This window comes from Vitis riparia, chromosome 13 (assembly GCF_004353265.1).
Source record: "Vitis riparia cultivar Riparia Gloire de Montpellier isolate 1030 chromosome 13, EGFV_Vit.rip_1.0, whole genome shotgun sequence".
NCBI classification, from domain to species: Eukaryota; Viridiplantae; Streptophyta; class Magnoliopsida; order Vitales; family Vitaceae; genus Vitis; species Vitis riparia.
Window position 1 is genome coordinate 2,028,318 of NC_048443.1, and position 27,972 is coordinate 2,056,289.

Genomic DNA, 27,972 nt, shown 5'->3' on the forward strand with positions numbered 1-27,972 from the left:
AAAAAAAAGAAAAAAAAATTCCTATCATAAGTAGCCATAATTATTACTGTAACAACATATTGATTCTGTTCATCAGATGATATGATAAATACATGGATACATTATTTGTATGCTACATGCATTCCTTACATGGCAGTCCATGATTTCTTCTTCAAAGTTTTGCTTGTTCTTTGAGTTGCTCCTGAGTCAGAAAACCCGAGTTCAAGTCAGAAGCAGAAAATAAACAGTAGATCACTAAATCTTGAGACAATTAATTAATCAGAACTTTGATACCATATTAAACTATCATTTTATTTTTTTGAAAGGTTAAACTTTATGGAGCTAGGAGTAAGCATACTCACCTCTGTGACAAAGAAGGCATGAAAACCGTATGGAACTCTATTGGGTAGTTCAACAATGGCAACAGGATCGGGCGACATCGTTTTTGCATCGATTACATTCACGTATGATTTTCTGCATTATGAGAATGAAAAATATAAGAAGGTTCGAAGACCATTTTCAAAAACATTGTTTTTAGAAACAAAATACTGTTTAAGAACTCAAATATGAAAAACAGTTTTTTTGACCTATTCTCCGTGAAAGACATTATACACTAGTAAGGTCTTTTTTGTTGTATTTTCAATTGTTTCTCAGAATGCACTATAAAAGTTAGCTGAAAACATATCAAATATGTTCCATAAATCACCTTATTTTCAGAACTAAAATTTGTCAAAAATATTTTGAAATTGGAAAAATGTATTCCGATCTAAATAACCGAAAACTGTTTTCATAAATCGTTTTCAAACAAGTTCACTCAAATTTTAGAATATAGACAAATAGATGGTTTAGTGGCTAATGACTATCAACATATTCATAAATGATTAGAACAAGAGGGTGAGAAGGGAGACAAATACCCGGTTTTCTCGTCATGAACGAAGAATATCAAGTAGCCATCATCTTCTTCAGAGGTGATACCGGGCTCACGAGGGACAAAGACAGCTTCTGAACCAAATCTACCGACCCCCAAGTCAAAAATGCCTTGAACGTTCCCTCCAACTTCAAGCTTTGATTTTCCGGCGTTGGATTCAGCATGCAGATCAAACTTGATAACGCCTGTCACCTTGGCTATGCTGTCCAGTATGGTTCCATATACATATCGTTGTTTCCTATATTTGCATGGAAGATAATTAATACATAAAATGCTCATGTAAGCTGACCCAGAGAAAAAGATGAAAATTGAATGGAACAAACTACAGTACAGCGATTAAAGTCCTGTTTGGGTAGCTTCTTAAACTCATTTCACTTGTTTTTCTTGTCTATATTAATAATAGGTACTTTGAATATGCATAAGTTTCTATACGATTATGAGTATATTTGATTCTCTTTCGTATTTTTTCATGATAAATCAAATATAAGAAATCGTTTTCCTTAATATTTTCTTTTCAAATATAACAAAAATCAACCAGACAAAAAAAAGTAATTATTTATACTTTTATGACTACGATTAAAAACAGAAGTTAAAGTCATCCCAGACAGGCCTTCAATAGTTTGAAAACTTTACACCATCATTCAAAATAGCATATGAAAAAAGAAAAAAAAAAGGTAAAAGAGAAAACATTTTAAAAGAGGGTTTTGAAAAATATGCTAATATTATGTTTGGCTATTTCTCATTTGCTCCTAAATATCGGCTTCTTAGCAGAATTTAAGTATCTCTTTACACATACAGCAACCCAGAATTCTGCCAAAATACTGACAAACAGAGTTGATGCATACCTGCCAGTGTAGCTCTCATTCACCCTTGGAAAATCCACAGAAGATGCTGATAGTTTTCTCTGTGACGCAATACCCGTTTTCATGTTGAATCTCATCTCATACCTGATAAGAAATATCAACAATCAGGAACACTTTGGAGAAACAAAGACCAGCAATATACTCATCGAATTGGTAAAAGCAATACTCTTACAGCTCATTTCCAAAATTTTCAAGCTTTTCTTTAACATCCCCACCAACCAGGTCTAAATCTGGATTTTCAAGGCGGCAGGTGATTAAAACAACTTCGTCCTCCTCCTCCCAAGCATTGGCTAGTGCAAGGAAGCCATGGAAAAGGTCAGAATGAACACTGCAAAAGTTCTAAGTGGGCTATGCGGCTCCCCATCCCGAAGGACACAGCCAAATTTTACTAAATATTGTAAAAATCTGAATAGCTTTTGGAAAATAAACAATGTTTTCAGATAACTTTGATACACTGCCATATTCAACTGTAGACTGCTAAAACCAAGGTTGAGCCTCGTATCTAATAGAAAATATTTCCTAGATCCTCTTGTAGTCTGAGAAAGTGCTTTCTGTGGCATGTCAGTCATGAGATCTTGTATAAAATCTACTAGTATATTGTCCAAACCTACATAATCTAATATCATAAATTTCATATCCACCCAGGGATTTTCTTGTTCTCCTAGATATAGTCTGGCCCTGTTTATTGCAATTGGTTCTGTTAATGATTAAGATTCTAGGCAATGAGCAATGACGAGGAATTAACATTAGAACCCCAAAAAACCTTCTCATGTACTGGCTAAGTATGTTGACAGCACCAGATTTGCCATCTAAACTTTATTAATGTGCAGATATTATGATTATTAGGCTATGGGTGAACTTGAACCTAGTAAACTGGATAACTTTAGAGGAGATTGTTGTTTGCAGAATTGAAATGGAGATGAAAGCAAAGTGGGCACACCATTGTGGAATATGAAGCAATTTGGAAGCTCAAACCATTTAATGTGGAGCTCATTCTTTGCATATCGAGGAAGTACACCAAAACGAGCCTTTTTTGTTGCATCAAATGTGAATATTAGCTTTTTTTCTTTCACCATTTCCTGCAAATTGAAATATCATGAATTAATCAAGCTGAATGAGATGCAATCAGTTTGATGCATCAGATTGAAGTCAGAAATCAGAGTATGACAGTAACCATTATGCTTATTATAGAATGCCACTGCTAGCCTTTCTTTTTACAAAAAGCAACACATTGATCTTCATAAGCAAATCATCCATGCCAACATCTCACTAGTTTAAACTACAATTATTGATTAAACTTTTGACACTATACAATTTCAATTAAGATTGGAAATTACTGCAAGAGTTTATGAACTCCAACTCAAAAACTAGACTTATACACAAGGATTTGAACTTTGGGCTTCATTGCCTATTAGTAAGGATACTTCCAGATTTTGCATTATTGTCTTTCCTATGGGTAACCATGGGTCTGATGCCCCCCAAACCCCCATCATCTTACCTAAAACCACTTGGTATCGGGAAAAGCAAAGGAAATTTAGTTGAATTTTCAGAGACGTGCATTAGTTCACAAGCACAAACAAGCCCTCTGAGTTTGCATGGGTAACATTTAGGGGCAGCCCCCACTCCTCCCACCAGCTTCAGATAACTGGAGTAACTGGACACATATTTTAACACTTCAGTTCCATATTCATCTCAGGTCAGACCTGCTAGCCCTGATTTCCTAGCCACATAAATGTGCTCAGAAGTTTATTTTGGTTCCTTAGTTGAATTTTGTTTATTTACACATTTTTATGTTTAATGCAGGCAGCATTGGTACTATTGTAGCATAAATATACAACATTGCTCTAGCAAGTACTCACACAAGTGTAGCAAGTCACTGTTCACACTGTATACCTTGACTACAACAAACCCCTATTTGTTTGAATGAATTGAGGCCTAAGAACGGAATTGAAGGTCTTCAAAAACCAAAGGATTCAGAAAGGAATTTGAATTCCATATATCTCAAATATACAAAAGCAATTCCAATTCAATACAGCCAACTGCAGACCCAGTTTCATTTTGTCTCATTCAAGTCTTAATTATGCAGATTTGTCCACCTTTTGAAAAACCACACTCAATGAGCATTTTCCAATGTTCTTATCTTCTCTGAGATGATTTTTTGTTAATTTAGAATAACCATTTTTAGAAATTTTTTATTACAGACAAATTCAATCATAACATCAAAGGTGTACTGTACCATGTGAGAATTTCAAATAATAACCTTACCTTTGGTCTGAAATACAAAGGAAGATCCATGAAAATTGCATAATTCTCAGTAATGGCAAAATCATGCATCATGATAGGATCTGAAATTGTTATCGGCACTGGCTCATGCATGAAACCATCCTTCGAGATAACTCTGTATGTAATATAAGGAGGTGTATGTGAATAGCCAAAGGTAAACATTTCACCTGCATGCAAGGGTTTAACTACTCAGAAGGAATTGATTTACACCATAGCATGATCAAATTTCTTTGTTGAGGATGGGTTTTTACCAGTGATGGGGTCAACCTTTGGATGAGCAGTGAAGGAATGGGTCAATCTCTTATCATAATCCAGCATGCCCAGGGTTTGCAGATCTCCATCTTCCAAAACTTTTAGGACATCTTCATAGAGCCAGAATAAAATTTTGAGTTCCACAATAGACACAGGTAATGATAATTTTACAGTTCTCATTTATCTCTCGCAGGAAAGTGAAAAGCCTAACAATTTCATCATGTGGTGGCATGACCAGAGATACCAAAAGAAAAAAAAAAAAGGGCAAAACAAAACCCTTCATTGAGACATGGAGATAGAACACTTGATGCTTCACTTCATTGAACATTTTGATTAATAGTCAATTTGGAGAAGATGCATGCTTTTCAAAAGTGAAAATGGAGAGAGGATATAAGCTTACAAGGTTTATCAGCCTCCGAAAGTGCCAAAAGCTTACCATGGTGATACACTAGAGCTGTATTACCTGGAAGAAGAAGTTAAACAGTCAACCCTTTTCTCTAATACTTTTTCCTACTTACATGACAACCAAATTAATACAAGACACTTTCTTTTGGAACTGTAGCAGGTGACTTCTCCTACTGGAATGAGTTCTTGCAAAAGGTGCACAATCATTCACGATCTTAAAGCCTACCTGTCCCAGTTCCATATGAAACATCCAATATTTTCAATTTTGCTCTCAGCATTTGCATGTTAACCATAAGCAATCCAAACAGGCCCTTAAGATCACCAATCTGCAAAAAGCAAAACAAAAACCCAAGATAATATAATCTCAGAAATAACATTTGCACCATAGGCTAACCTACTCCTTTTCAAGTTCAAAATTTAGAACTAGCTTTTCTTCTTCATTAATTATCATATATTCTAGCAAATCAACTAATATTTACTCCTCTTATGGCATTATAGACTATATATTTTCCTTCTCTTATGATTTTTCCTCAATTTCAACTTCACCCTCTATCTTAATTTGTTACATCCTCTTGACCTTGAAATTAGTCCACAGGCATAATTCTCCTATAAGGTACCAATATATTTCATTTATAAAGACAAATCTTATTTCATTTGGATGATACTTCTCTAATTCATATAGTGTTCACCAAGAACTTTAACTGAAGAATCAAATCTATGATCAAAAACCATAGAGGAGCAAGCCTGGCAAGAGAAAATGTTATTCCCCAGCCAGAAGAAGGAAAAAATTTATGCAGTTCACAGCCTACCCTCATGAATTTTGCTCCTCCAAAATACTCTTCTTGTTTAAGACGTGATGTTCTAACATAACGTGAGACATATGTAGCTTTTCCATCTTTGATGTGCAAACCATGAATCATGCTGCATAGTTGAAGAAACAATAAAAAGCCGTAGTTACTTTAGAAAAAGTTAACAGTGAATTCCAGTAAGGTTTCTAAGCAATCTTGCAACTCTCCAAGACAGAAAATAATAAGGAAGGCTGTCAAAATACATAATAAGATATTTGAAAAGCAAACATACAATAGTACATATGAGTAGAAATAACATTGGATTAACGGATTAATTTTTACTGCTGAAAACAAAATTAAAATTCACCAAGATCAACTCCTTGTTCAAGTTTATATTCTTTAAGAACATAATGATCTTTCAATAGGATGCTACATAATCTAGGAACCAATCAGAAAATTTCAAATGCCACATGGAGATCATATCATCACATTTTGTTGTATGTTTTTTCTATTACTAAGATTATGCCCTAGTCTAGCAAATACTTCTCGACCAGAAAGAAGTCAGAACTTTCTCTTCTCTCACAACTAGTAGACATAGTATTCCGCCGGAGCACCCAGATAATTGAGCATATTCCCTGATAGTCCACAGCCAGTTTTAAATTATTAAATTAATGTCTTTTATTCAAAGCACTGGGTCTTGCATGTATTAGTCTCTTGATTTCACAAAATTCCAATTTAGTAGCAGGACAGTTGCAGTCTCAATGATAAATATATTGATTATGAGTAAATATCCTCATGATTAAGCAGCATACCCAGGGAAGATCTCCATCTTCAGTATGTTATCACCACTCAGACTTAAATTATAGGATATTCATATTAATGGGATTTATATCTTTTTTGATATGACTCACGTTTAATAGTCATATGCTAAGGCGAAGACTAAAATGAGCACAAATAAATTTCATCTTGAATAATAACTTGATGCAGCGACTCCACATAGATAGACTAGTAACAAGTTCAGCATTGAATGTTAGAGCAGGAACTGTACACAAGCTCCTACATGCCTATGAAGTATAAATTTTAAACCTTGGTCAAGCAGCTAGGACATGTTCAGGCACAGGAAGAATCTCAAAGAGAGAGAAATCATGAAAAAAAATGTAGATATTTCTACCTACCAAAGAACTGAATAATTTTAAGAAAAACAATACTATAGCTTTTGGAACAAAAATATCAGTTTTGTCTTCATTGGATGAGAGATCCAGCATGCAGAGAGACACTGAAGCTAGTCCACAATGGGACCAAATGAAATATTGAAGTCAAAACAGTTAAAATTCCTTCATGGACTATATTGCATTTCAGTTGTGAATGAAGGAAAAACACCCACCCATCTCCATCAAACCTGCACAGAGAAAAAAGGGATCAGCAGTGTTGTCATCGGGTTGATAACTAACATTTCATTTGCAAGAATAGCCCGAAACAAGTAAAAAACAAAAGTATACATGATTGGGATGAAGGTAAATTAAAATTTTAACATTTTTTAAGCAAACAAACTGAGTATAATCACCCCACCAAAAACCATGTCAAGCTCTATTAGAAATAGTTTGACATAAAGACAAAGGGCGTACCAATGATATCCAGCCACAGGGGAAAACTTAGGGTTGGGGCCAACCCTGACAAACTCTCCATTCAGGCACTCCTGTAAGCAACATTTCCAATTTCATATCAATTTAGCAGAGGATGAATGGCTAGACTTACAGTATCCAAGGGGAAAAAAAAAATCAAACTATTGGCAATTTTGACAGGAAATAAGATTAGCAGATTTACAATGAGTATTTAAGCAATTGGGATTCATCATAATCATTAAAGATAAAAGAAAACAAAAGGTTTCGATGGGGTTGCTGTTAGATTTTAGGGAAGGTAAGATCTTATTATGTTTTTCATATTTAGTGGATCTATCTCTAGTCAGCTTGTCCCCCTAGATACATAGCAGTGAACCACACAAACTATGTTATAGTCTTATAGTTTGTTTCTCACTAAATATTTCTCTTGTTCACTCTCACAAAAAATCAAAGATTTTCTGTGGGGGTAACAGACCCAATTATATACATCAAATGGGTTACATTTCTCACACAAATTTTGGCAGCCATCATGTTCATGAAAAAAAATACACTGGGTTTGATAACTGTTACCATGCTTAGAGCTGGCAAATTTACAGCCCATTTGTTAACATTTGGTTGAAAGACAACTCTGATCGAGTAGCACGACACTTGATGAATTTGGAAATCCCAAATTTTTAAAATTTTAAAATAATTTGTCTGACCTTTGAACAAATTTCTGATTAACTAGGCCAAAGTAACAGACACAAAATTAAAGCAACTCTTTCCTAAATTCAGAATCCAACTTCTTGAAACTGGTTATTCATCCTCTAAACTTTCATACTCCAATTTCTCTTGTCAATTCATATTCAATGACCAATCCAAATTTAAATTTTATGGAGTTTTTGCAAATACTCAGCATATTTCAGAAACAGAGAAAAAATTGCGCATTATATTTATCAAATCAACATGCCATATCTATGTTGCCCAGCATTATACTACTGTCTACATGCTGTTAGTCTATTACATCATTCCCTGACTAATAATGTAATTTACCAAAAAAAAAAAAAAAACCAAAAAATATTAAATTAAAAAGAGATGCAATAATTCACTATATATGAATTTCCAAGAAATATATCAAGAAAACGAAAACATCCCTATTAAAAAAAGTTAGGGGAAAAAAAAACAATGAATTCAAGCAGCAAAAGAAAAGAAAAGTTAGCTGAAATTCGAACTACGATTAATTTCTATTAGGCTCCATTTGTTTGGTGAGAAAATGATTTGAATGTAAAATAAATCAAATTTTCTATTTGAGCCTCACTTTTCCTTAAAAATAGACAAAAACCAAAAGTTTCTTCTTTTTTTTTCTTTCTTTTCTCAGCAGCCAAGCACACGCAGCCAAATGTTTTCCCGAAAAAGAAAAACATGGGTTTCGTCAATCTCACCCACCGGAAGATACCCAATGACCGGAAGGTTCTTGCACGGCGGAGTCTCGTCGCGAACCGGAGCGAAGTTTCCAGACAAGTAGTGGAGAGGCTGTGAAGAATCGTACATCAACTTCACTATCAGCTTCTCCAGCCAATCCACCGCCTTCGAAGTGAACCCCTTACTCGGCTTCGGATCCACTGCCACTACTCCTGCGCCGCCTTGCTCCTCCTTCTCCGCCATCTTCTTCGGCATTGCCGTCAATCACTGCTCAGTGGTTTGGAGCTTTTATCACCTCCTCGTTCTCTAATCTGCCGCCAGATGGCATCGTCTCATCTAGTGTCCTATATGAATGTTTGGGCAAAATAAGAGAAGAGCCATTGCATGTGATGTGGAGTGGTGTGCAAATTTTGAATATTGGGTTTGTATTGTGTGGAGGAAAATAGAGACCAAACCCAAAATGGAATGCGTGGGACAACAAGAAACCCATTTAGAAGATAAATGGCCACGAACCGCACTACCTACAAATAAGCCAAAGCTTATGGGTCGGCGTGGCAACTAGCAAGACCATTGGTTAGTCAAGTCAAGAGCACTACCCACAAATAAATATTAAATTATAGATAATATATTATTTTTTAAAATTATATAATAATAATAATAATAATAATAAAAAACCTCGATATATGTATGTGTGTAAAAATAATTTTTATTTCATAATAAGTTATCAAAAATATTATTAATAACATTTTTTAGTTTAAATACTAAGTGGTTCTCTATAAAAGTGTTTATAATTGGACTAAAAATATTTTTACTAGAATCACTCCCCAAAAGTCTTTAATTATTAACAAAATTAATGTGTTTATATAATTTAATCAAAATAACTTCTAATTTACAGAAACTTTTATACGGAAGTAAAAATAATCCTATTTCTTTCAAAAATATTTTTCAATTAGTTTACTTGAAAAATTATTTTATATCGAAAGAGTATTTCCTAATACTGAAGTTGTACCTTAATATGATGATATTGACTTAAATTTTAATTTTTCATTAAAACACAAAAATTATACCAAATATATTTTAAAATTAAAGAATATAAGAAATTTAATTCATATTATGAAGTTAATTATAAGGCTCAATGATTCTTTTCAAGTAAAGTTAAAAAAATAGAGAAATAGGACTCTAAAAAATCCTACTTTTAGACGGGTGTGGTTTGTGCGGATAATCATTTTTAAAGTTGTTGAGTTTAGGTAAAGTTTTTTTCGATTTGAACTTAATTTGAGTTATACTCATACTAAGGTTTGGATGATGAATCTAATTTAATATTTTTATATTATTTATAATTTATATAATCTTACATTAAAAGTGTTCATTTTATTTATTCTCTTTTTTATTTTTAAGAAAAAAATATCAAATTATAATTCTATTATATAACTTTTTAATTTTTTATAAGGATATATAAATTTCTTTTTACATTTTTGTTATTGTATCGTAATTGTATCCAACTTACTATTTAGATTTTGGTATAAATATATAAGAAAAAAAACATTATGAATGGATTACGAATTATATGACTTAATTAATTCGACCGCCTTGAATATATTCTAACTAATTTAATTTCAACCTAAGTTTAGAAAAATAAGATAAGGATCTATTAAATTGAGTGTAACCTAATGATACTATACAATTTTCCATGTGGCCACAACCTAATCTCAACCTATTGGGGTTTATGTTTGGAACCCCCACACTCACTGACCTTAGCACCAGGAAGGTTGATCATTGTTATGGTGAAAGTGTATGGTATAATTAGGTTTTACATAACTCAACACTAATAATATTCATTTGATTTATTTTTTAATTTTATAGGAAAAAAATATTAAATTGTAATTACTCTTATCTCATTTTTCTAAAAAGACATATAAATTTATTTTTTAATTTTTTAATTATTATCTTGAAATAGTCTCATTAATTATTTTAATTTTAATATAAATATATTAAATAAAGTTTTAAAAAATGTAGATTTTTACCCCGGACAACTTGATAAGCCTATTTTTTTAAAAAATGAGATTGAATTAGACTTAGATTAACTACAACCCTCTTGAATTATAGTCCAAACATTTTTATTATGTTTTTCACATTTTCTAAAATTAAGTTCTAAAACACTAAATTTCAAAATTTCCCCCGTAAAAAATAATGTTGTACCAAAGCTTTAAATAACATAGTTTCTCATTGCAATATATATTGTAGAAGACCGATTTCTTTCCTAATTTGGATTTTAAAATTTCGTACATCTCACTTTGATCACAAACCTGAGAGAAGCCCCAAATAAAAACAAAGTATTAGAAAGTAAATAAAATAATATTAAAAAAAGAATTATAAACAAATCTTAATATCAAATATAAGCAACAATCACTAAATTTACATGATTCACAAGAATCTTGGGCATGCCCATGTAAGAAAGATGAAGTACAATAGAGCAGAAGAGTAGAAGAAACGACTCATGTTTCATCCAAAAATTACAATATCCAAATAGACAAATATTAGAAAATGATTCCATCAAAAGTAACATAAAATAATGTTAATAGTATCACTGAAGAAGCATAAAGAAACAACTAATAGAAAGGTTGTAAGGAGATTTGAGTGGCAATTTGTAGTAATTGAAAGTTGATACTGGATTTGAATTCTACTTTTATTTAGAAGCTAAATACACTTCCACAACATGCAAGGAGATTCCAAAACCTTTAAATAAACCAACTTGTTCTTTGAGTCATGATTGAAGCCTTTGAAAGCGCGGGAAGTGGAGATCAACTTTTGAATCCATTCTTCCTCTCTTAATCGACCACCCTTTTATTTCATAAGTTGTTTAATGATTGAGCTTTTGTATGCCAACAATGAATGACATTATGAAATATGAGGTTATCTTCTAGTAAAAATCAGTCCCAAGGATAGTTCGATTAAACTTGATTCTCACCTATAATTCCGCCAAATAAAAAAAGAAGAAAAAAGTTAGTTTAAGAATAATAACTCTTACACTAATATGCAAATGGTACCATAAAAAGACTCATGACACTCCTTTCAAGCATCTTGAACATATAGATCAATCATCTTGGATTGGCTTTCAATTATTTTGGAACATGAATAATGTCATAACTATATGTTACAACAGCCAACTCAATAAATTATGTACTTTGTTTTTCAATTTCGATATTAAAGGAATTGTATAAGAATGAACTAAAAGAAAACACAAATTATCATAAAGAACAATGTGACAATTGATGATGAAGGCTTACCATATATACCTCATCAAAATGATTAATTCTCTTTGCTTTGAGGTCAAACATGTAGCTCAATCTTTTTTCCTACAAAAAATCATATAAGAATTAATTTTTGAAATCTCTTGCATAAAAAGTAAAATCTGTAACAATTTTTGAGATACGAATGAACCTTTGTTGAGTTTGAAAGATGTCATAGGAGCCTGCAAATTAGAAGATCCATACGTCATGAATGTTCAATGATATCGGAACCAACAACTTGATTACAAAACTTGGGAAATAAGCCTGCCAAATCAATCAAGCTAACAACATTATGTACATAATGGAATGCTTCAATTGTAGCCAAGAGTTTTTTCACTTAGAGATGAGATGATCTTACAATGCAATTACAAAGAAACTCCAAAATTTACACTCTCACAGTATTGGATTCTAGCAACTTCTTCCCCTAGCAATAGGCAATATAATTCCTCCTGACAAAAGAAGAGCAAAAGAACATGAAATTATTACTCTCTTTTGTCATAGAAGAGAACATCCACACTAAACATCATATTACTTGTTTTCAGTTAAAAATTATATATAAAGGCCTCTGTCTAGGCACCTAACAATAAATTGAATCAAGCACTTCAAGTTGGTAGTACGAGCCGCTCACTCAACTAGTTGCTGTTTTATTGCTTTGAACAACTAAAATACAATAGTTGAATTTGAGCTTTTATAGTTCTTACGAAATTTGTAGTGAAGAACTAAGCTATAAAGAGTTTCGAGGTGGGAAGAGGGAGTGGACTAACATACCTGAATAATAGAGACATAATGATGCAAGTGAATTTACTCATTCCATATGCACCAACAATACATAACTTATAAATAAGAATTGGAACAAATTGAATGGAAAATAAGAAATAAAGTAGCCATCAAAAGAAGGAAAAAAAGTTGGCATAGCAAACCTTAGAACATGCATTGCAGATAGTGCACCCGAATTGTAAAGAGAGAATAGGTCATTTGTGCATTAGCTATTTGAGACTGGTAGATATGAATTCTTGGGACATGATAAGCCATCAGATCAATCTGCACATGCTTCCTTTTGACATCCCTCTAGTATGATTTCAAGCTTGACAATGAATAACAACAAGCTTAGTGAGTGACTTACCATCTATTTTACCTAAGTTAAAGAATGAACACATACCCAAAGTGTTAGATTCTTTGCTGTAGTAAGGTGAATACATATTGGATGCTACCTCTCAAGTTCTTAGAATTGATTCCTACATTCACATAAAAAATCTTTAACTTGCTGAAATTCCCTAAGACATAAGATTTCACCACCATTAGCATTTACATTTCGAATATCTAGACTTGGACAAATAAACAATGGCATGTCAAAATGTAAGAGAGAAATGATGTACCAAAATCCTTTTTTTGGAACATATGTTGGATTCTCTATCGCCATCAATATGCATAGACATCCATGGATGTAGGAAGGAGAAAGGAAATGAAGGAGATGGTATTGTGGATCCTTAAGATATAGATGTAGTGGCATGGATGTTGGCTTAAGGAGAATAGGAAGAAAAGGATAACATGGCAAGAATGAAGCTTCTGTTGTTTATCTGGTAATGCCACTACCACCTCGACATATGTTTTAAGTTTATCTAGTTTTTGAGTTTCTCCATCATGGCAGAAATGAGAAGAATAATCCTGTTAATTCTCCTTGTTTCACCCTTCCTATAAGAGAAGGTATAAGAATTTTTTGCAAATTAAATAACAGAAAATAAACCAACAAAACCAAAAAAGAGAGGAATGGGTCCTAAACCTGAATAATGAAGACATGTTATAGACAACATGCAAAGCTTAAATATCGAATTGAATGGCTAACTCTTCCCATATGCCTCGGGTACCCATAGCATGTCAATATTTATTTATGGAATATTGAAAAGCATCTATCCAATCCTCAACATCACCCCTTTGGTATTGGTCTGCAATAGAATGAATCTGCAATAAATTTGTCCAATAAAATCCAGTCAAAAGAATTACAAACATGACTCATAACCATGAAAAGGACTTGCATAATATGAGTGTTTTTGGAAATGCATCAAAGACTCTGGTAACCATTAAAGCTGTAAAGAAAGTGTAACATTCTTAAAGGACAGATTGTAAAATAATGAAAAGTAAACCCCATAGAAAAGGAATATAGGGTGATTTGTAAACCTAAAATATGTTTGTATGGTGTGCTAGAATTAAAGAGCACAAGAATCTTTTATCTATTTGTCATCAATTTTGAGAAAATGAGAGAAAAACATAAATTTTCATCATCATTCAAAACTGATATCTAGAATCATACAAACAAACAATAATGCAACATACTTACCAAATTAAGAGAAGTAAGCACTTAGGGCTCCTCTTGTGGAAGAGATGTTATACAGATCTAAATCCTGATCAAGATATAGATATATCAGCATGCGTTTCAGCTCAAGTAAAATAAAAAGACGAGGAAACTAGAGAGTAATGAATGTTGTTACTGTTGTTTTGCTAGTGATATTGATACTATCCCTCCACCATCTCTTTTCCTCCATCATGGCAGGAATGGGAAGAATGGTCCTGCTAGTTCTCCTTGTTTTATACTCCCCTCAAACCAACTTGCCTTTCAATGAAAATGAAGGGATATGCCGCTATTGTTATCCATGCATCCCAAAGCATTTAGATTCCCATGATCAAGAAGCTTGAGAGACGAGAATTAACCACTTGCCACATGGATTCAGTAATATGTGCTCCTTGCTCAAGTGGTGTATTGTGTTCTACTTTAAATGAGAGTTAAAAAAAAGATGAAAATATCAGACGAAAAACATCAGACGAAGTACAACATTTTTTAGTAAATGAATGAAAGGAGTAAACAATCCAGAGCATAAGGAGATGAGTCAATTCTAAACCTGAATAGTGGAGACAAAGTATGGACAACATGCTAAAAATAGTATAGATTGGGAGTGTGACGTAAGTGAGCTAACTCGTTCCATATGCATCGGTTATCCTCAACCTATCAACATTTTTTTTAGGAATATTAAAGGGTGTTGGGTTAATAGAATGAATCATCAAGAAATTGGACTAGTGAAAAGAATTACAAGCATTGTTCAATCCAAAAATATAAAATTAAATCATAATTTATAACTAGGGAAAAGACTTGCATAATAAGAAAGTATTATATGCACATCCCAAGTGATATTCTAAATAACTACAAGGAAACCGAACATGACATTTACAGTCCCAATTATATTCATGAGTAAAAGAACATAGACATGCAACAAAGTGAAGGAGAACAAATTGAAAAACCCTTTCCCTCACATATGCTATTACATATCGAAATTAGCAAAACATAATATATAAGGTTCTAAAGAGCTAGATAAATTGTATAATAACAAAAAATAAACCCTGTAAAAACAACCATACAAATTGGATTGCAAACACATAGTAAGATGAATAATTTACAATTGCATAGAAATATGCTCTATTCTTTCTTTGAGATAGACACTTGTTTATATTACAAAAAACTCTAAATAAGCATTAGATTTTATTTTATGCTTTTGGTGCCATCTTTTAAGAATCAACATAAAAAAATAAAATAAAATTAGATTGCTTGTGGGAGTCCCCACGGAAGAAGCACCTTAGTCTACACCTATATACATCAATGGTCTTCTTCACACTACCAATCAATTCAACATGTGGTGGGGTTCACCTCAATACATTAACGTGTCCATCAAGGAATATGGAGCGACACTTCTTTAAGTTCTAACCCAAACATTGTTAAACACTACAAGCAAAATCCATAAAAGAGTCTAGTTTTGATTAATATAAATTCCTGGCTGAGTTTCCTGAGCTTTAGTTTTCTTGGGTGGCCATCTGAAGGCATGATGGTTGCAATTTTTGAAGGCATTATAAGCATTAAATAATCAGTATTGCAACCGTTACAAGTATTATATTCTGAAATTTATATAATATTTGAGAGAAGTGAGATGACAACAATTTCGACAGGCAATAAAATGCAAACATGTAAACTACAAACACCGAGTAACAAGGCATTTTGGTAACCTAAGCATTTTATCGAACAGGTGAAGTGCGAACAAATAAGAAAAAACACAGCAAACAACTAGAAATTGGATTGCATACTTGAAATTTATTGTGGATGATGCATTCAATTAAATAGACAAGGCAAGCTTCACATATTTGCTTCAATGTCGCGAAATAATAATTTCGGGAATATGAGAAATCATAGCCGAAACTTCACCAGTTTTGTATTTGTATCTTCTATATAAGAGTGGACAATCACAGATTTCGAGTGTGTGTAGATGGCGGAGGGATCGCATCTCTGCTGGCAGAAATAACAAATTATGGCAGTGTTCAATGCGAAGCTTTGAAAGTGATGTGAGGCGGCCGATCCAGTGTGGTAAAGTGACCAAACCAGAGATATATTCAATTGTGAGAGTTTGTAGGGTGGAAACATGTTGAAGCCCCTCTGGCAGAGATATTGGATCATTTATGCGTCTAATAGACAGAGACTTCAATGAAGAAGAGACAGAGATCAAATGTAAGCGTAGCTCCACAGTGGTGTTGCCTAGCTGTAGATCCTCAAGATAAGGATATGAAGGAGCTTGCTCTGCTGCTACATCCCTCCTTCCCCATCCCTCCAAATTGGGCAAATAAAAAAGTTGGAGTGTCCTCAGACATGGGAATAATGGCTTTGCTGATGATGGGTAATCCCTTCAAATTTGTTGTTTTGCTAGTGATATGATACTATCCCTCCACCATCTCTTTTCCTCCATCATGGAAGGAATGGAAGAATGGTCCTGCTAGTTCTCTTTATTTTATACTCCCCTCAAACCAACTTGCCTCTCAATGAAAATGAGGGAGATATGTAGCTATTGTTATCCATGCACCCCAAAGCATTTAGATTCCCACGATCAAGAAACTTGAGAGACGAGAATTAACCACTTACCACATGGATTCAATAATATGTGCTCCTTGCTCAAGTGGTATATTGTTGTTCTACTTCAAATAAGAGTTAAAAAAAAAGATCAAAACATCAGAAGAAGTACAAAAAATTTTAGTAAATGAATGAAAGGAGTAAACAATTCAGAGCAAAAGGAGAGAGTCAATTCTAAACCTGAATAGTGGAGACAAAGTATGGACAACATGCTAAAAAGAGTATAGGTTGGGAATGTGATGTAAGTGAGCTAACTCGTTCCATATGCATCGGTTATCCTCCGTCTGTCAACATTTTTTTAAGGAATATTAAAGGGTGTTGGCTTAATAGAATGAATCATCAAGAAATTAGACTAGCGAAAAGAATTATAAGCATTGTTCAATCCAAAAATATAAAATCAAATCATAATTTATAACTAGGGAAAAGACTTCCATAATAAGAAAGTATTATATGCACATCTCAAGTGATATTCTGAATAACTACAAGAAAACCGAACATGACATTTACAGTCCCAGTTGTATTCATGAATAAACGAACATAGACATGCAACAAAGTGAAGGAAAACAAATTGAAAAACCTTTTTCCTCACATATGCTATTACATATTGAAATTAGCAAAATATAATATATAAGGTTCTTAAAAGATAACAAAAAATAAACCCTGTAAAAACAACCATACAAATTGGATTGCAAACACATAGTAAGTTGAATAATTTAAAATTGCACAGAAATATGTTTGTTCTTTCTTTGCAATAGACTCTTGTTTATATTACAAAAAACTCTAAATAAGCATTAGATTTTATTTTATGCTTTTGGTGCCATCTTATAAGAATCAACATAAAAAAAAGAAAAAAAAATAAGAAAAAGAAATTAAATTGCTTGTGGCAGTCCCCGTGGAAGAAGCACCTTAGTCTACACCTATATACACCAATGGTCTTCTTCACACTACCAATCAATTCAACATGTGATGGGGGTTCATCTCAATACATTAACATGTCCATCAAGGAATATGGAGCTACACTTCTTTAAGTTCTAACCCAAACATTGTTAAACACTACAAGCAAATCCATATAAGAGTCTAGTTCTGATTAATATAAATTCCTGGCTGAGTTTCCTGAGCTTTAGTTTTCTTGGGTGGCCATCTAGAAGCATGATGGATGCAATTTTTGAAGGCATTCCAAGCCTTAAATAATCAGTAGTGCAACAGTTTCAAGTATTATATTCTGAAATTTATATAATATTTGAGATAAATGAGATGACAACAATTTCGACGGCAGTAAAATGCAAACGTGTAAACTGCAAACACCGAGTAACAAGGCATTTTGGTAACCTAAGCATTTTATCGAACAGGTGAAGTGCGAACAAATAACAAAAAGCACAACAAACAATTGGAAATTGGATTGCATACTTGAAATTTATTGTGGATGACGCATTCAATTAAAGAGACAAGGCAAGCTTCACATACCTGCTTTCAATATCACGCAAAAAAATTGGGAATATGAGAAATCTTAGGCCAATCTTCGCCAGTTTCCATTTGGCATCTTTCATATAAGTATGGACATCCATCGATAACGAGTGTGTGTAGATGGCGGAGGGATCGCATCTCTTCTGGCAGTGATGTTAAAGAAGGGCACCCTTCAATGCAAAGCTCTGAAAGTGATGTGAGGCGGCCGATCCAGTCTGGTAAAGTTGCCAAACCAGATGAATATTCAATTCTGAGAGTTTGTAGGGTGGAAACATGTTGAAGCCCCTCTGGCAGAGATATCAGATCTTCTATTTCATTAATATACAGAGACTTCAATGAAGAAGAGGCAGAGATCAAATGTGAGCATAGCTCCGTACTGATGTTTCTCAGCTTTAGATCCTCAAGATAAGGATATGAAGGAGCTTGCTCTGCTGCTACATCCCTCCTTCCCCATCCCTCCAAATTGGGCAAATAAAAAAGTTGGAGTGTCCTCAGACATGGGAATAATGGCTTTGCTGATGATGGGTAATCCCTTCAAATTTGTTGTTTTGCTAGTGATATTGATACTATCCCTCCACCATCTCTTTTCCTCCATCATGGTAGGAATGGGAAGAATGGTCCTGCTAGTTCTCCTTATTTTATACTCCCCTCAAATCAACTTGCCTCTCAATGAAAATGAGGGAGATATGTCGCTATTGTTATCCATGCGCCCCAAAGCATTTAGATTCCCACGATCAAGAAACTTGAGAGACGAGAATTAACCACTTACCACATGGATTCAATAATATGTGCTCCTTGCTCAAGTGGTATATTGTTGTTCTACTTCAAATAAGAGTTAAAAAAAAGATGAAAACATCAGAAGAAGTACAAAAAATTTTAGTAAATGAATGAAAGGGGTAAACAATTCAGAGCAAAAGGAGAGGAGTCAATTCTAAACCTGAATAGTGGAGACAAAGTATGGACAACATGCTAAAAAGAGTATAGGTTGGGAATGTGATGTAAGTGAGCTAACTCGTTCCATATGCATCGGTTATCCTCCGCCTGTCAACATTTTTTTAAGGAATATTAAAGGGTGTTGGCTTAATAGAATGAATCATCAAGAAATTAGACTAGCGAAAAGAATTACAAGCATTGTTCAATCCAAAAATATAAAATCAAATCATAATTTATAACCAGGGAAAAGACTTCCATAATAAGAAAGTATTATATGCACATCCCAAGTGATATTCTGAATAACTACAAGAAAACCGAACATGGCATTTACAGTCCCAATTGTATTCATGAGTAAAAGAACATAGACATGCAACAAAGTGAAGGAAAACAAATTGAAAAACCTTTTTCCTCACATATGCAATTACATATTGAAATTAGCAAAACTTGATATATAAGGTTCTTAAGAGATAAATTGTAAAGTAACAAAACATAAACCCTGCAAAAACAACCATAAAAATTGGATTGGAAACACATAGTACGATGAATAATTTAAAATTGCACAAAAATATGCTATGTTCTTTCTTTGCGATAGGCACTTGTTTATATTACAAAAAAACTCTAAATAAGCATTAGATTTTATTTTATGCTTTTGGTTCTATCTTATAAGAATCAACATTCAAAAAAAAAAAAAAAAATTAAATTGCTTGTGGCAGTCCCTATGGAAAAAACACCTTACTCTACACCTATATACATCAATGATCTTCTTCACACTACCAATCAATTCAACATGTGGTGGGGGTTCACCTCAATACATTAACGTGTCCATCAAGGAATATGGAGCTACACTTCTTTAAGTTCTAACCCAAACATTGTTAAACACTACAAGCAAATCCATATAAGAGCCTAGTTCTGATTAATATAAATTCCCGGCTGAGTTTCCTGAGCTTTAGTTTTCTTGGGGCATGATGGTTGCAATTTTTGAAGGCATTCCAAGCATTAAATAATCAGTATTGCAACAGTTTCAAGTATTATATTCTGAAATTTATATAATATTTGAGAGAAGTGAGATGACAACAATTTCGACGGCAGTAAAATGCAAATGTGTAAACTGCAAACACCGAGTAACAGGGCATTTTGGTAAGCTAAGCATTTTATATAACAGGTGAAGTGCGAACAAATAACAAAAAGCACAGCAAACAACTAGAAATTGGATTGCATACCGAAATTTATTGTGGATGACGCATTCATTAAAGAGACAAGGCAAGCTTCACATATCTGCTTCACCATCCCGAATGATAATTTTGGGAATATGAGAAATCTTAGGCCAATCTTCACCAGTTTCCTTTTGGCATCTTTCATATAAGTATGGAGATCCATGGATTTCAAGTGTGTGTAGATGGCGGAGGGATCGCATCTCTTCTGGCAGTGATGTTAAATAAGGGCACCCTTGAATGTAAATCTCTGAAAGTGATGTGAGGCGGCCGATCCAGTCTGGTAAAGTTGCCAAACCATATAAATATTCAATTGTGAGAGTTTGTAGGGTGGAAAGATGTTGAAGCCCCTCTGGCAGAGATATCAGATCTTTCATTTCTATAATAGACAGAGACTTCAATGAAGAAGAAAAAGATATCAAATGTAAGCATAGCTCCGTTGAGCAATCCCTAATTGTGAGAGTTTGTAGGGTGGAAAGATGTTGAAGCCCCTCTGGCAGAGATATCAGATCATTTATGCGTCTAATAGACAGAGACTTCAATGAAGAAGAGACAGAGATCAAATGTAAGCATAGCTCCACAGTGGTGTTGTCCAGCCGTAGACCCTCAAGATAAGGATATGAAGGAGCTTGCTCTGCTGCTACATCCCTCATTCCCCATCCCTTCAAATTAGGCAAATGAGAAAGTTGGAGTGTCTTCAGAGATGGGAAGAATAGCTTTGCTGATGAAGGGTAATCCATCATGCACTCCACAGCTATTAGCTTGAAAAGTTCTAGATATTTAAGAGAAGGAAGTTGTGCAAAAGGTGGCAGAACTTTGCTTCTATCGCAAGACGATATTTCAATTTCGACTAGGTTTGGGAGCAACAAATCCAACCCATCATTCATCATCCAATTTGGGAATCTCACACCTGTGTAACAAATTATGAAGAGCTCCTTCAGATTTGGATGTGGTTGCAGGCTTTCCATCACTAACACTGCCTCCTCACTCTCGTCCTCCTCACTCTCGTCGGTAGCTTCTTGTCCCTCCCAATCTAATCTCAAGCACTCAAGGTACTGTTTACCCTCCAAAATGGCTTCCTTAGCTTCACTGCCTCTGGCATTTGAAAGATTTTTAATTTGTAGTTTTCCTCTGAGATTGTTAAGGAATCTCAGTTCATTCAACCTACCCATTCTCTTGTGCCTGGATTCCCCACCATCATTCCCTACCCAGAATAATGGCAAGGTTTGAAGATTAGTCAAATCTCCCAACCCACGTGGCATATAACTTAATTTATTTTCTTCATCAATCTCAAGATGCCTTAGGTTGATCAATTTTTTCATATTTCTCGGCAATTCTTTCAGATCGGAACAAAAGAAAAGCTTCAATGTCTGTAAATGCTTCAATCTTGTAATAGCATTTGGGAGGGTTTCAAACGACCCAAAAGAAATATCAAGATATCTTAGATGGCTTAGTTTCGCTAAAGATGACACAGCCTTAAATGGTAGGAACTCCATCTTCATTACCCGCAAACCTTTTAAGCTTGAAAGGAGTCTAATTATAGAACTATCATGATCAACCGCAAAGTAGGTGTCCATAAAGAAAGTCCTGATGGGTTCACCCATTAAATCCTTGAGCATTTCATTGTGTTCTGTAAATAATGACACGTGATGAATTCTATGTGAAATAATCTTCACATCATCTGTTACAATGATAACCTCCGACTTTACAATGGATTGTGCAAGATCATGAATTAAGTCATGCACTTTATAACTTAACATATCGTTATCATCTTCATTTTCAACTTTTTGAAACAATGACCTCGACAATAAATCTTCAAAATATTGATTACCAACATCCTCTAAATCTATGATCTCATCATATGGTTGAAGGTAACCTTGTGCCATCCATAGTTGTACTAACAACTTTTTTTCAATTATATAATCTTTGGGAAACAATGCACAATAGGCAAAACATTGTTTCAAATGGACGGGAAGATTGTCATAGCTTAACCTCAATATCGGTAAAATATCATTTTTTTCTCCAAGAAGTACAAGATTTTCATTTTTTTTAATGCTCAACCAATGGCTTTCTTGGGTATTGAAGTGCAACATTCCGCCTAAAGTCTCGATGACAAGAGGAACTCCTTTGCACATCTTTACAATTTCTATTCCTATGGCTACAAGGTTTGGGTGCATTTGCTCTTCTCCCTTTTTAAATGCAAGACTTTCAAACAAATCCCAAGACTCATCACCTTTAAGACCTTCCACAATATATGGGGAATCAATTCCTATAACTGATGCAACTCTTGTGCTTCGAGTGGTCACCAAGATTTTACTCCCATTTGCACCAACAGGCAATAAGGTTCTGAACTGACCCCATTTCCTTTTGTCCTCGTTCCAGACATCATCTAACACAAGAAAATACCTCTTCCCATCTAAGTTCTGCTTAAGGAGTTCTTTCAACTGATCTAACTCCAAGTTTTCCACATCTCTATTAGTTGCAGACTTTATGATATTTCTAACCAGTACTTTTACATCAAAATCATCCGAAACACAAACCCACATTTTAAGATTAAAATAGCTTACCACCCCTTGGTCGTTGTATACCAACTGAGCAAGGGTGGTCTTGCCTAAGCCCCCAATGCCTACAATCACAACCATTGCCAAATTTTCTTGAGTACTTAATTGCATCAACAACTCTATTATCTCCCTTTTGTTTTCCTCTCTACCCACAATTTTATGAGATTTCTCCACAACAGAGCACGTCTCCCTCCCCCTATTCCTTACCGGGACATCAGATATGACTCTGGGAATAAAATTGAACTTGGAGATATCATTTGCAATATCATCTAGCCTTTCTCTAATATCTTTTATTCTATGACCCATCTTAAATCGAAAAGCAAGATGATTGGAAGATGAGAAGAAGTCACCTACTTGTCCAGCAAATCTTCCCTGCGCTTCCGTTTTTCTCCGTAACTCTTCAGTTGCAAAGTCATCGAACAAGTCATCAGCATCATAAACAACATCTTTAAGCCTCTGCACCCAAGTTGCTACAGCATGGCTCCTCTGCTGCTGCTCCTCAGCATCAACAAGTACAGCTTTGATCATGGACAGTTTGTCCTGAAGCTTTCCCAGCTCGTTTCGGACACCATACATCAACCCAATTTCTCCGTAAATTGAAGACCCCAGCTTCATCAAAAGCTTCTCAATAAGACTGAATGGAATTTGTTCGGCCATCTTTCAAACAGCTAAGGAGAATGAATGGAATTGTAGCAAGAGAGAATACGAGAAAGAAACAAGCGATAGTGTTGTGAGGAGCAATAGGAATACATGTGAGGATAATATATAGAGATTACAGAGAGAGCCGTTGTAGGGAGAAGTAATATTAAGTTAATCACAGTCAACCATTGCATCGCCCGAGTGATATAAATAAATTGCAGAGAAACAATTGTTAGACAAACGCTTCTGTTTTCACATTCAAATCCACATGGGGGCACATGCCCATGTGCAGGACGGAACAACTGTCTCCTTTCATGTGATGAACCGTCACCTTATCTTACGATTTTTCTTAATATTTTCTCCTCACATTTTCCCATGACATCCAAACATAAAGTAATTATTTTATTTTTCTTATTGCTTTTCCCCGTACTTTATATGAATCAAATATAATCTTCATAGTTTCATGTATGAAGAGGGGTTGGAAGACATTTAAAAAAGGCACCACTTGCGATCCAAATTTTGGAATATTTGATTAAAAAAGGTAAACCAAAACAATACATCATAAATATAAAAGGAAAGTACAAGAGCTTAACCATGTGAGTCATGCTCCGATTATTAAAACTAAACCCAACATTTATTTATATATTTGAAATGGGTTAGGTGGTGGTGATGGTGATGGTAGTTGAATAATTGAACCGTGTATCTTGAGTTGGTATGAAGTTTTACGCTTTTTAATTTGAAAATGTAGCAAGCTATTAGTGACGGCTTCAATGTTTATTAATTATGAAAAATCGATGTCCAGCACGATAACTCTTAGAGGGGTTGAATAGACATATATAAATATTATAATATAAGGAATAAAATGAATCCAATTTTAAACTTATGGAATATAAGAGATAATTAATATATTTAAAATACTCGAATAATAAAAAAGAGTATACAAGGGGACACACAAAAGTTTTATGTGGAAAACCTCCGCACTAAATGGAGATAAAAAAAAAAGGGGATTTAAGACCTCAAATCTAAATCCATTATATGAGATCAAGTCACACAAATTTACCTACTTACTTTACCTAAAGACTTACTCTTCAATATCTATAAATTGATCCATGTTTGCGATGCACTAATCTTCAATTGCTCCTAGTATTCACCTTAGTGGCACAACAATCTCCAATTGCTCAAATGAATACGCTTTAGTCTCGTTGAAGGGATATTGGTCTTCAAACAACCCAAGATTTAACACTTGATTGAGAAAGAGTGTGATTATTTCTTTCATCCTATTTTAGGACTTGTCCCAAACTTGAAGGAATTCTTAGAAGAAATAACACAAATATTGAGAAAGTAAAAATATTAACAAATCCTAATATGTAGAAAAAACAACAAAAACTTGATTTATATTTACATGATTCATAACCATATAAGGTACCTCGATAGAGGGGAGAAAAATAAAATTTGTTGACAAAGATAGAAAAAATTACAACAAATTAGAAGAGTAGAAGAAACTCTCATGTTTGATCCAAAAATTGCAATCTTAAAATGGGCAAGTATTTGAAATGATGTAAAATTATATCAAACTTGTCATTGAAAAAAAATATAAATAATACTACCGTTACAAGTGTAGCTTAACTTAGATTTTTTTAATGATAAGGAATTCCTTCTATGTATATGTTTTGTACATTTATTATTATTATTATTATCAAGGTTGTTTCATGGGAAATCGAAAAAGAGAGAGAGAGAGAGAGAAGAAAATAGAGTGAAAGATTATAAGGAAAGAAAAAAAAAACTCCTATTTAGGGAAAGAAAATTAAATTTAAATTTTGAGAAATACACTTTTGTCAAATTTTACTCACCTTTATATAAAGAAAATGGTGAGAAAAACCTTTTAGCATTATATATATATATATATATATATATATATATATATATATATATATATATATATTCATAACATGCAAATATTAAAAAAATTATTTTTCTTATGGTTTATATATTTGTGGTATAATTTCATGTATGAAAAACCTTATTCGCCTTAAAAAAAAAGACTTTATGATGTCACCACATTTCTTAATATATTAAAAAAAAAAAAAAAGTTGATAGATTGATAGTTCTCTTATTGATTGGGTATAATATTTGTGGATGTTGTAACATATATGTAGACAACACCCTACTACTTCACAATTGTCTATATTTTTTGTAAATTAAAAATTTTAAGACTATGTTTGATTCCTATAAAATTTTAGGGAAAATGTAAAAAAAAAAAAAAAAGAAAATAAAGAAGAAAAGTAGCAAAAAAGAAAAAGTGAAAAAAAAATAAAAAATAAGTTTAAATTTAATAAATTATTTTTATACGTTTTTCAAACTTATTTTATTTATTTCTTTCTATTATAGTAAGATTAAATAATTTTAAAATATATAAAATTTAAATAAATTTAATTATATTTGATTTTCTTTTATATTTTCTATAGTGAAACCAAACATAGGAAAATAATTTTCCTTAATATTTTTGTAGTATTTTTTGAAAACCAAATATAGCTTAAGGAAATAAAGATGGAAATCAATAAAAAAATATTATAGAGAATATCTAAAAAGAAACTACATGAAGACGGGGCACAACTTATATAAAGGGAGCATTGGTCACCTTCTTTACCTTTTAAAAAAGTTAGATTTCAAATCTCAAGCCAATAGTTTTTTTTTTTTTTTTCAATATGTCATGTAGGGATATTCATTATTGTGAATATTACGCAGCTTTGTTGGTTATTATTTTTGTAATTACCTATATTTTTTCTAGATTCAATAATTTCAACTTGAATTTTTAAGATGGTGGATATGCAAAACAATGACTAATATAAAGATTGTTAAGTACTAATAGGGATAACAATGGGACGGGTTGCCTCCATCCCAATCTCACCCCTTTTATTCAAAATAATTCATATATTTGTCATATTTAGAAAATTAAACGGGACAGGATGGGGTGAAATGAGTATGAGAAATTCCCACCATTTAACTTTTTTTTTTGAATATTTTTTAAAAAATTACTTTTAAATTTTTTAATTACATTAAAATAAATATATTTTATAAAAAATTAAATTATTATATTTTTTATAACTTATTTTATTAAAAATATTTTATTATTATCTATATATTAAAATAGTAAAATAAAAATTAAATTAATTTTATATATAATCGGGGCAAGACAAGGCAATATCTGAACTCGTTCCAAACCTGCCATGCTTTTTTAAAAAAATTTCAAACTCGTCCAAATCCGTTTAGTTAAAATTGAAACCCGTTCTATTAGGGGTAGGACGAGTACCTAAAAAAACCCGTCTCATTACTATCACTAAGTGTTAATCTCACCTTTTATGATTATAAAATAAAATTTGAAATTAATGATTTAATCTAAGTGCGTATGAGTACAATAATTTCTAAAAAGAAAATTAAAATATTTCTGAAGAATTTTTAAAAAGTTAAGATTATATTAGTCTAGGTTTCCCAAACTTGATTGGATTTCATTTTTTCAAAATTAGTGGAATCAATTGAGGTACATATAGGGGAATCTGTTGATTCTCATGTTTCTATTTATTGAGAACTGATTAAAATGCTCAAGATTGGCAAAACTAAATTTTCATCAGTTAAAGATTAGTTAAATCGATTGGACAATAGTAACCCCAACGACTAGTAGCCGATTGACAGATTGATTGATCTATCAAACTTAAGTTGTATCTAATAACTAGTTTGGGGTTCTAAATTCTATTTAAATACTCTATACTTATATTAAAGTGGAAGAATTATAAATCATTCTTGAACATTATTTTAACCTTGGATGAGTGTTTTTTGATGTTGGTTGAATAATTAAAGATGATGTGAAGTTTTATAACTTTTAATTCAACATGTAGTGATATTGCCATTTCCTCCTTGTTTTTTGGCCAAATGATTTGATGGAGTTTGATCCCGATGACTAATCTTACAGTATCCCATATTTGTATTTGTAAAATGAGATACAATAAGTAGTGAAATAATCTATTTTTTTATATTCTCTATATGAAATATGATAATTTTAAATAGGGATAGTCGATTAAAAGGGACAAAAATCCCTCAATATTGCAAAACTAACCCCCCACTTATTTAAGTCTCAAAAATGACCCAACTCAGACAAAAATACCCATTCAGCTATCTTTTCAGGTGATTTTGCTTCCAACTCCAATTTTCCCCAATGCTGTGTCTCTTCCTTACCCTGAAAACCCATTTGTTTCATCTGTTAACCTACGAGAAAGAAATCACAAAAGACTTTTCCGTTTATTGCAAGAGAACAAAAAGGCAACACAACACAAGGAAAAAACAAAAAGTAAGTTTCACTGTTTCATTCTTTGATTTCAGTTTTTCGAACTATACATATGAATCTTCATCCATGAAATGAGAA

General features: G+C 33.0%; 3 protein-coding genes across 9 annotated transcripts in view; all 3 read right to left on the reverse strand.

The window, feature by feature from the left end:
• On the reverse strand, positions 1 to 8,867 carry LOC117927566 (carotenoid 9,10(9',10')-cleavage dioxygenase 1-like). The gene is made up of 14 exons (XM_034847144.1): positions 8,543 to 8,867; positions 7,124 to 7,194; positions 6,883 to 6,897; positions 5,520 to 5,631; positions 4,937 to 5,036; positions 4,706 to 4,768; positions 4,305 to 4,415; positions 4,036 to 4,220; positions 2,711 to 2,849; positions 1,943 to 2,060; positions 1,753 to 1,854; positions 894 to 1,145; positions 342 to 453; positions 1 to 181 (listed from the first exon to the last, which is right to left on the reverse strand). Exons 1-14 carry the CDS (start codon positions 8,771 to 8,773, stop codon positions 152 to 154), a joined length of 1,641 nt encoding a protein of 546 aa, XP_034703035.1. The 5' UTR covers positions 8,774 to 8,867; the 3' UTR covers positions 1 to 151.
• Positions 8,771 to 27,972, reverse strand: part of LOC117927564 (putative disease resistance protein RGA3) — a 21,097-nt gene continuing 1,895 nt past the window's right edge. Inside the window, exons 2-5 of one of the 6 annotated variants that reach the window (XM_034847134.1) lie at positions 20,796 to 21,891; positions 18,212 to 18,586; positions 16,928 to 17,031; positions 16,605 to 16,809 (exon numbers count right to left, since the gene is read on the reverse strand). In XM_034847134.1, coding sequence (XP_034703025.1) covers positions 18,224 to 18,586; positions 20,796 to 21,891 — 1,459 coding nt within the window. In that variant the 3' untranslated portion in view covers positions 16,605 to 16,809; positions 16,928 to 17,031; positions 18,212 to 18,223. Of the gene's footprint in view, positions 8,863 to 15,830; positions 16,268 to 16,604; positions 16,810 to 16,927; positions 17,032 to 18,211; positions 19,034 to 19,148; positions 19,253 to 20,364; positions 21,892 to 22,761; positions 23,066 to 27,972 lie in introns of those variants that run through there. The other 5 variants (XM_034847131.1, XM_034847132.1, XM_034847136.1 and 2 more) reach the window with 5 other exon arrangements.
• The window catches only part of LOC117927567 (carotenoid 9,10(9',10')-cleavage dioxygenase 1-like), a 30,645-nt gene continuing 13,673 nt past the window's right edge, over positions 11,001 to 27,972 (reverse strand). Inside the window, exons 12-17 of one of the 2 annotated variants that reach the window (XM_034847145.1) lie at positions 14,144 to 14,207; positions 13,589 to 13,767; positions 12,167 to 12,257; positions 11,960 to 12,072; positions 11,806 to 11,874; positions 11,001 to 11,486 (exon numbers count right to left, since the gene is read on the reverse strand). The gene's annotated coding sequence lies outside the window, so the exon portion shown is untranslated. Of the gene's footprint in view, positions 11,487 to 11,805; positions 11,875 to 11,959; positions 12,073 to 12,166; positions 12,258 to 13,437; positions 13,501 to 13,588; positions 13,768 to 14,143; positions 14,208 to 27,972 lie in introns of those variants that run through there. The other variant, XM_034847146.1, reaches the window with a different exon arrangement.

What these genes read in the sequence shown, in the direction of transcription:
- LOC117927566 (XM_034847144.1), bottom strand. Translation starts at nt 8,773, where the DNA reads ATGCCGAAGAAGATGGCGGAGAAGGAGGAGCAAGGCGGCGCAGGAGTA. An exon ending in GAAAATTTTGGAAATGAGCT is followed by an intron (nt 1,855 to 1,942) that starts GTAAGAGTATTG and finishes ATTTCTTATCAG; the next exon opens with GTATGAGATGAGATTCAACA. An exon ending in GTTCATGACGAGAAAACCGG is followed by an intron (nt 454 to 893) that starts GTATTTGTCTCC and finishes CTCATAATGCAG; the next exon opens with AAAATCATACGTGAATGTAA.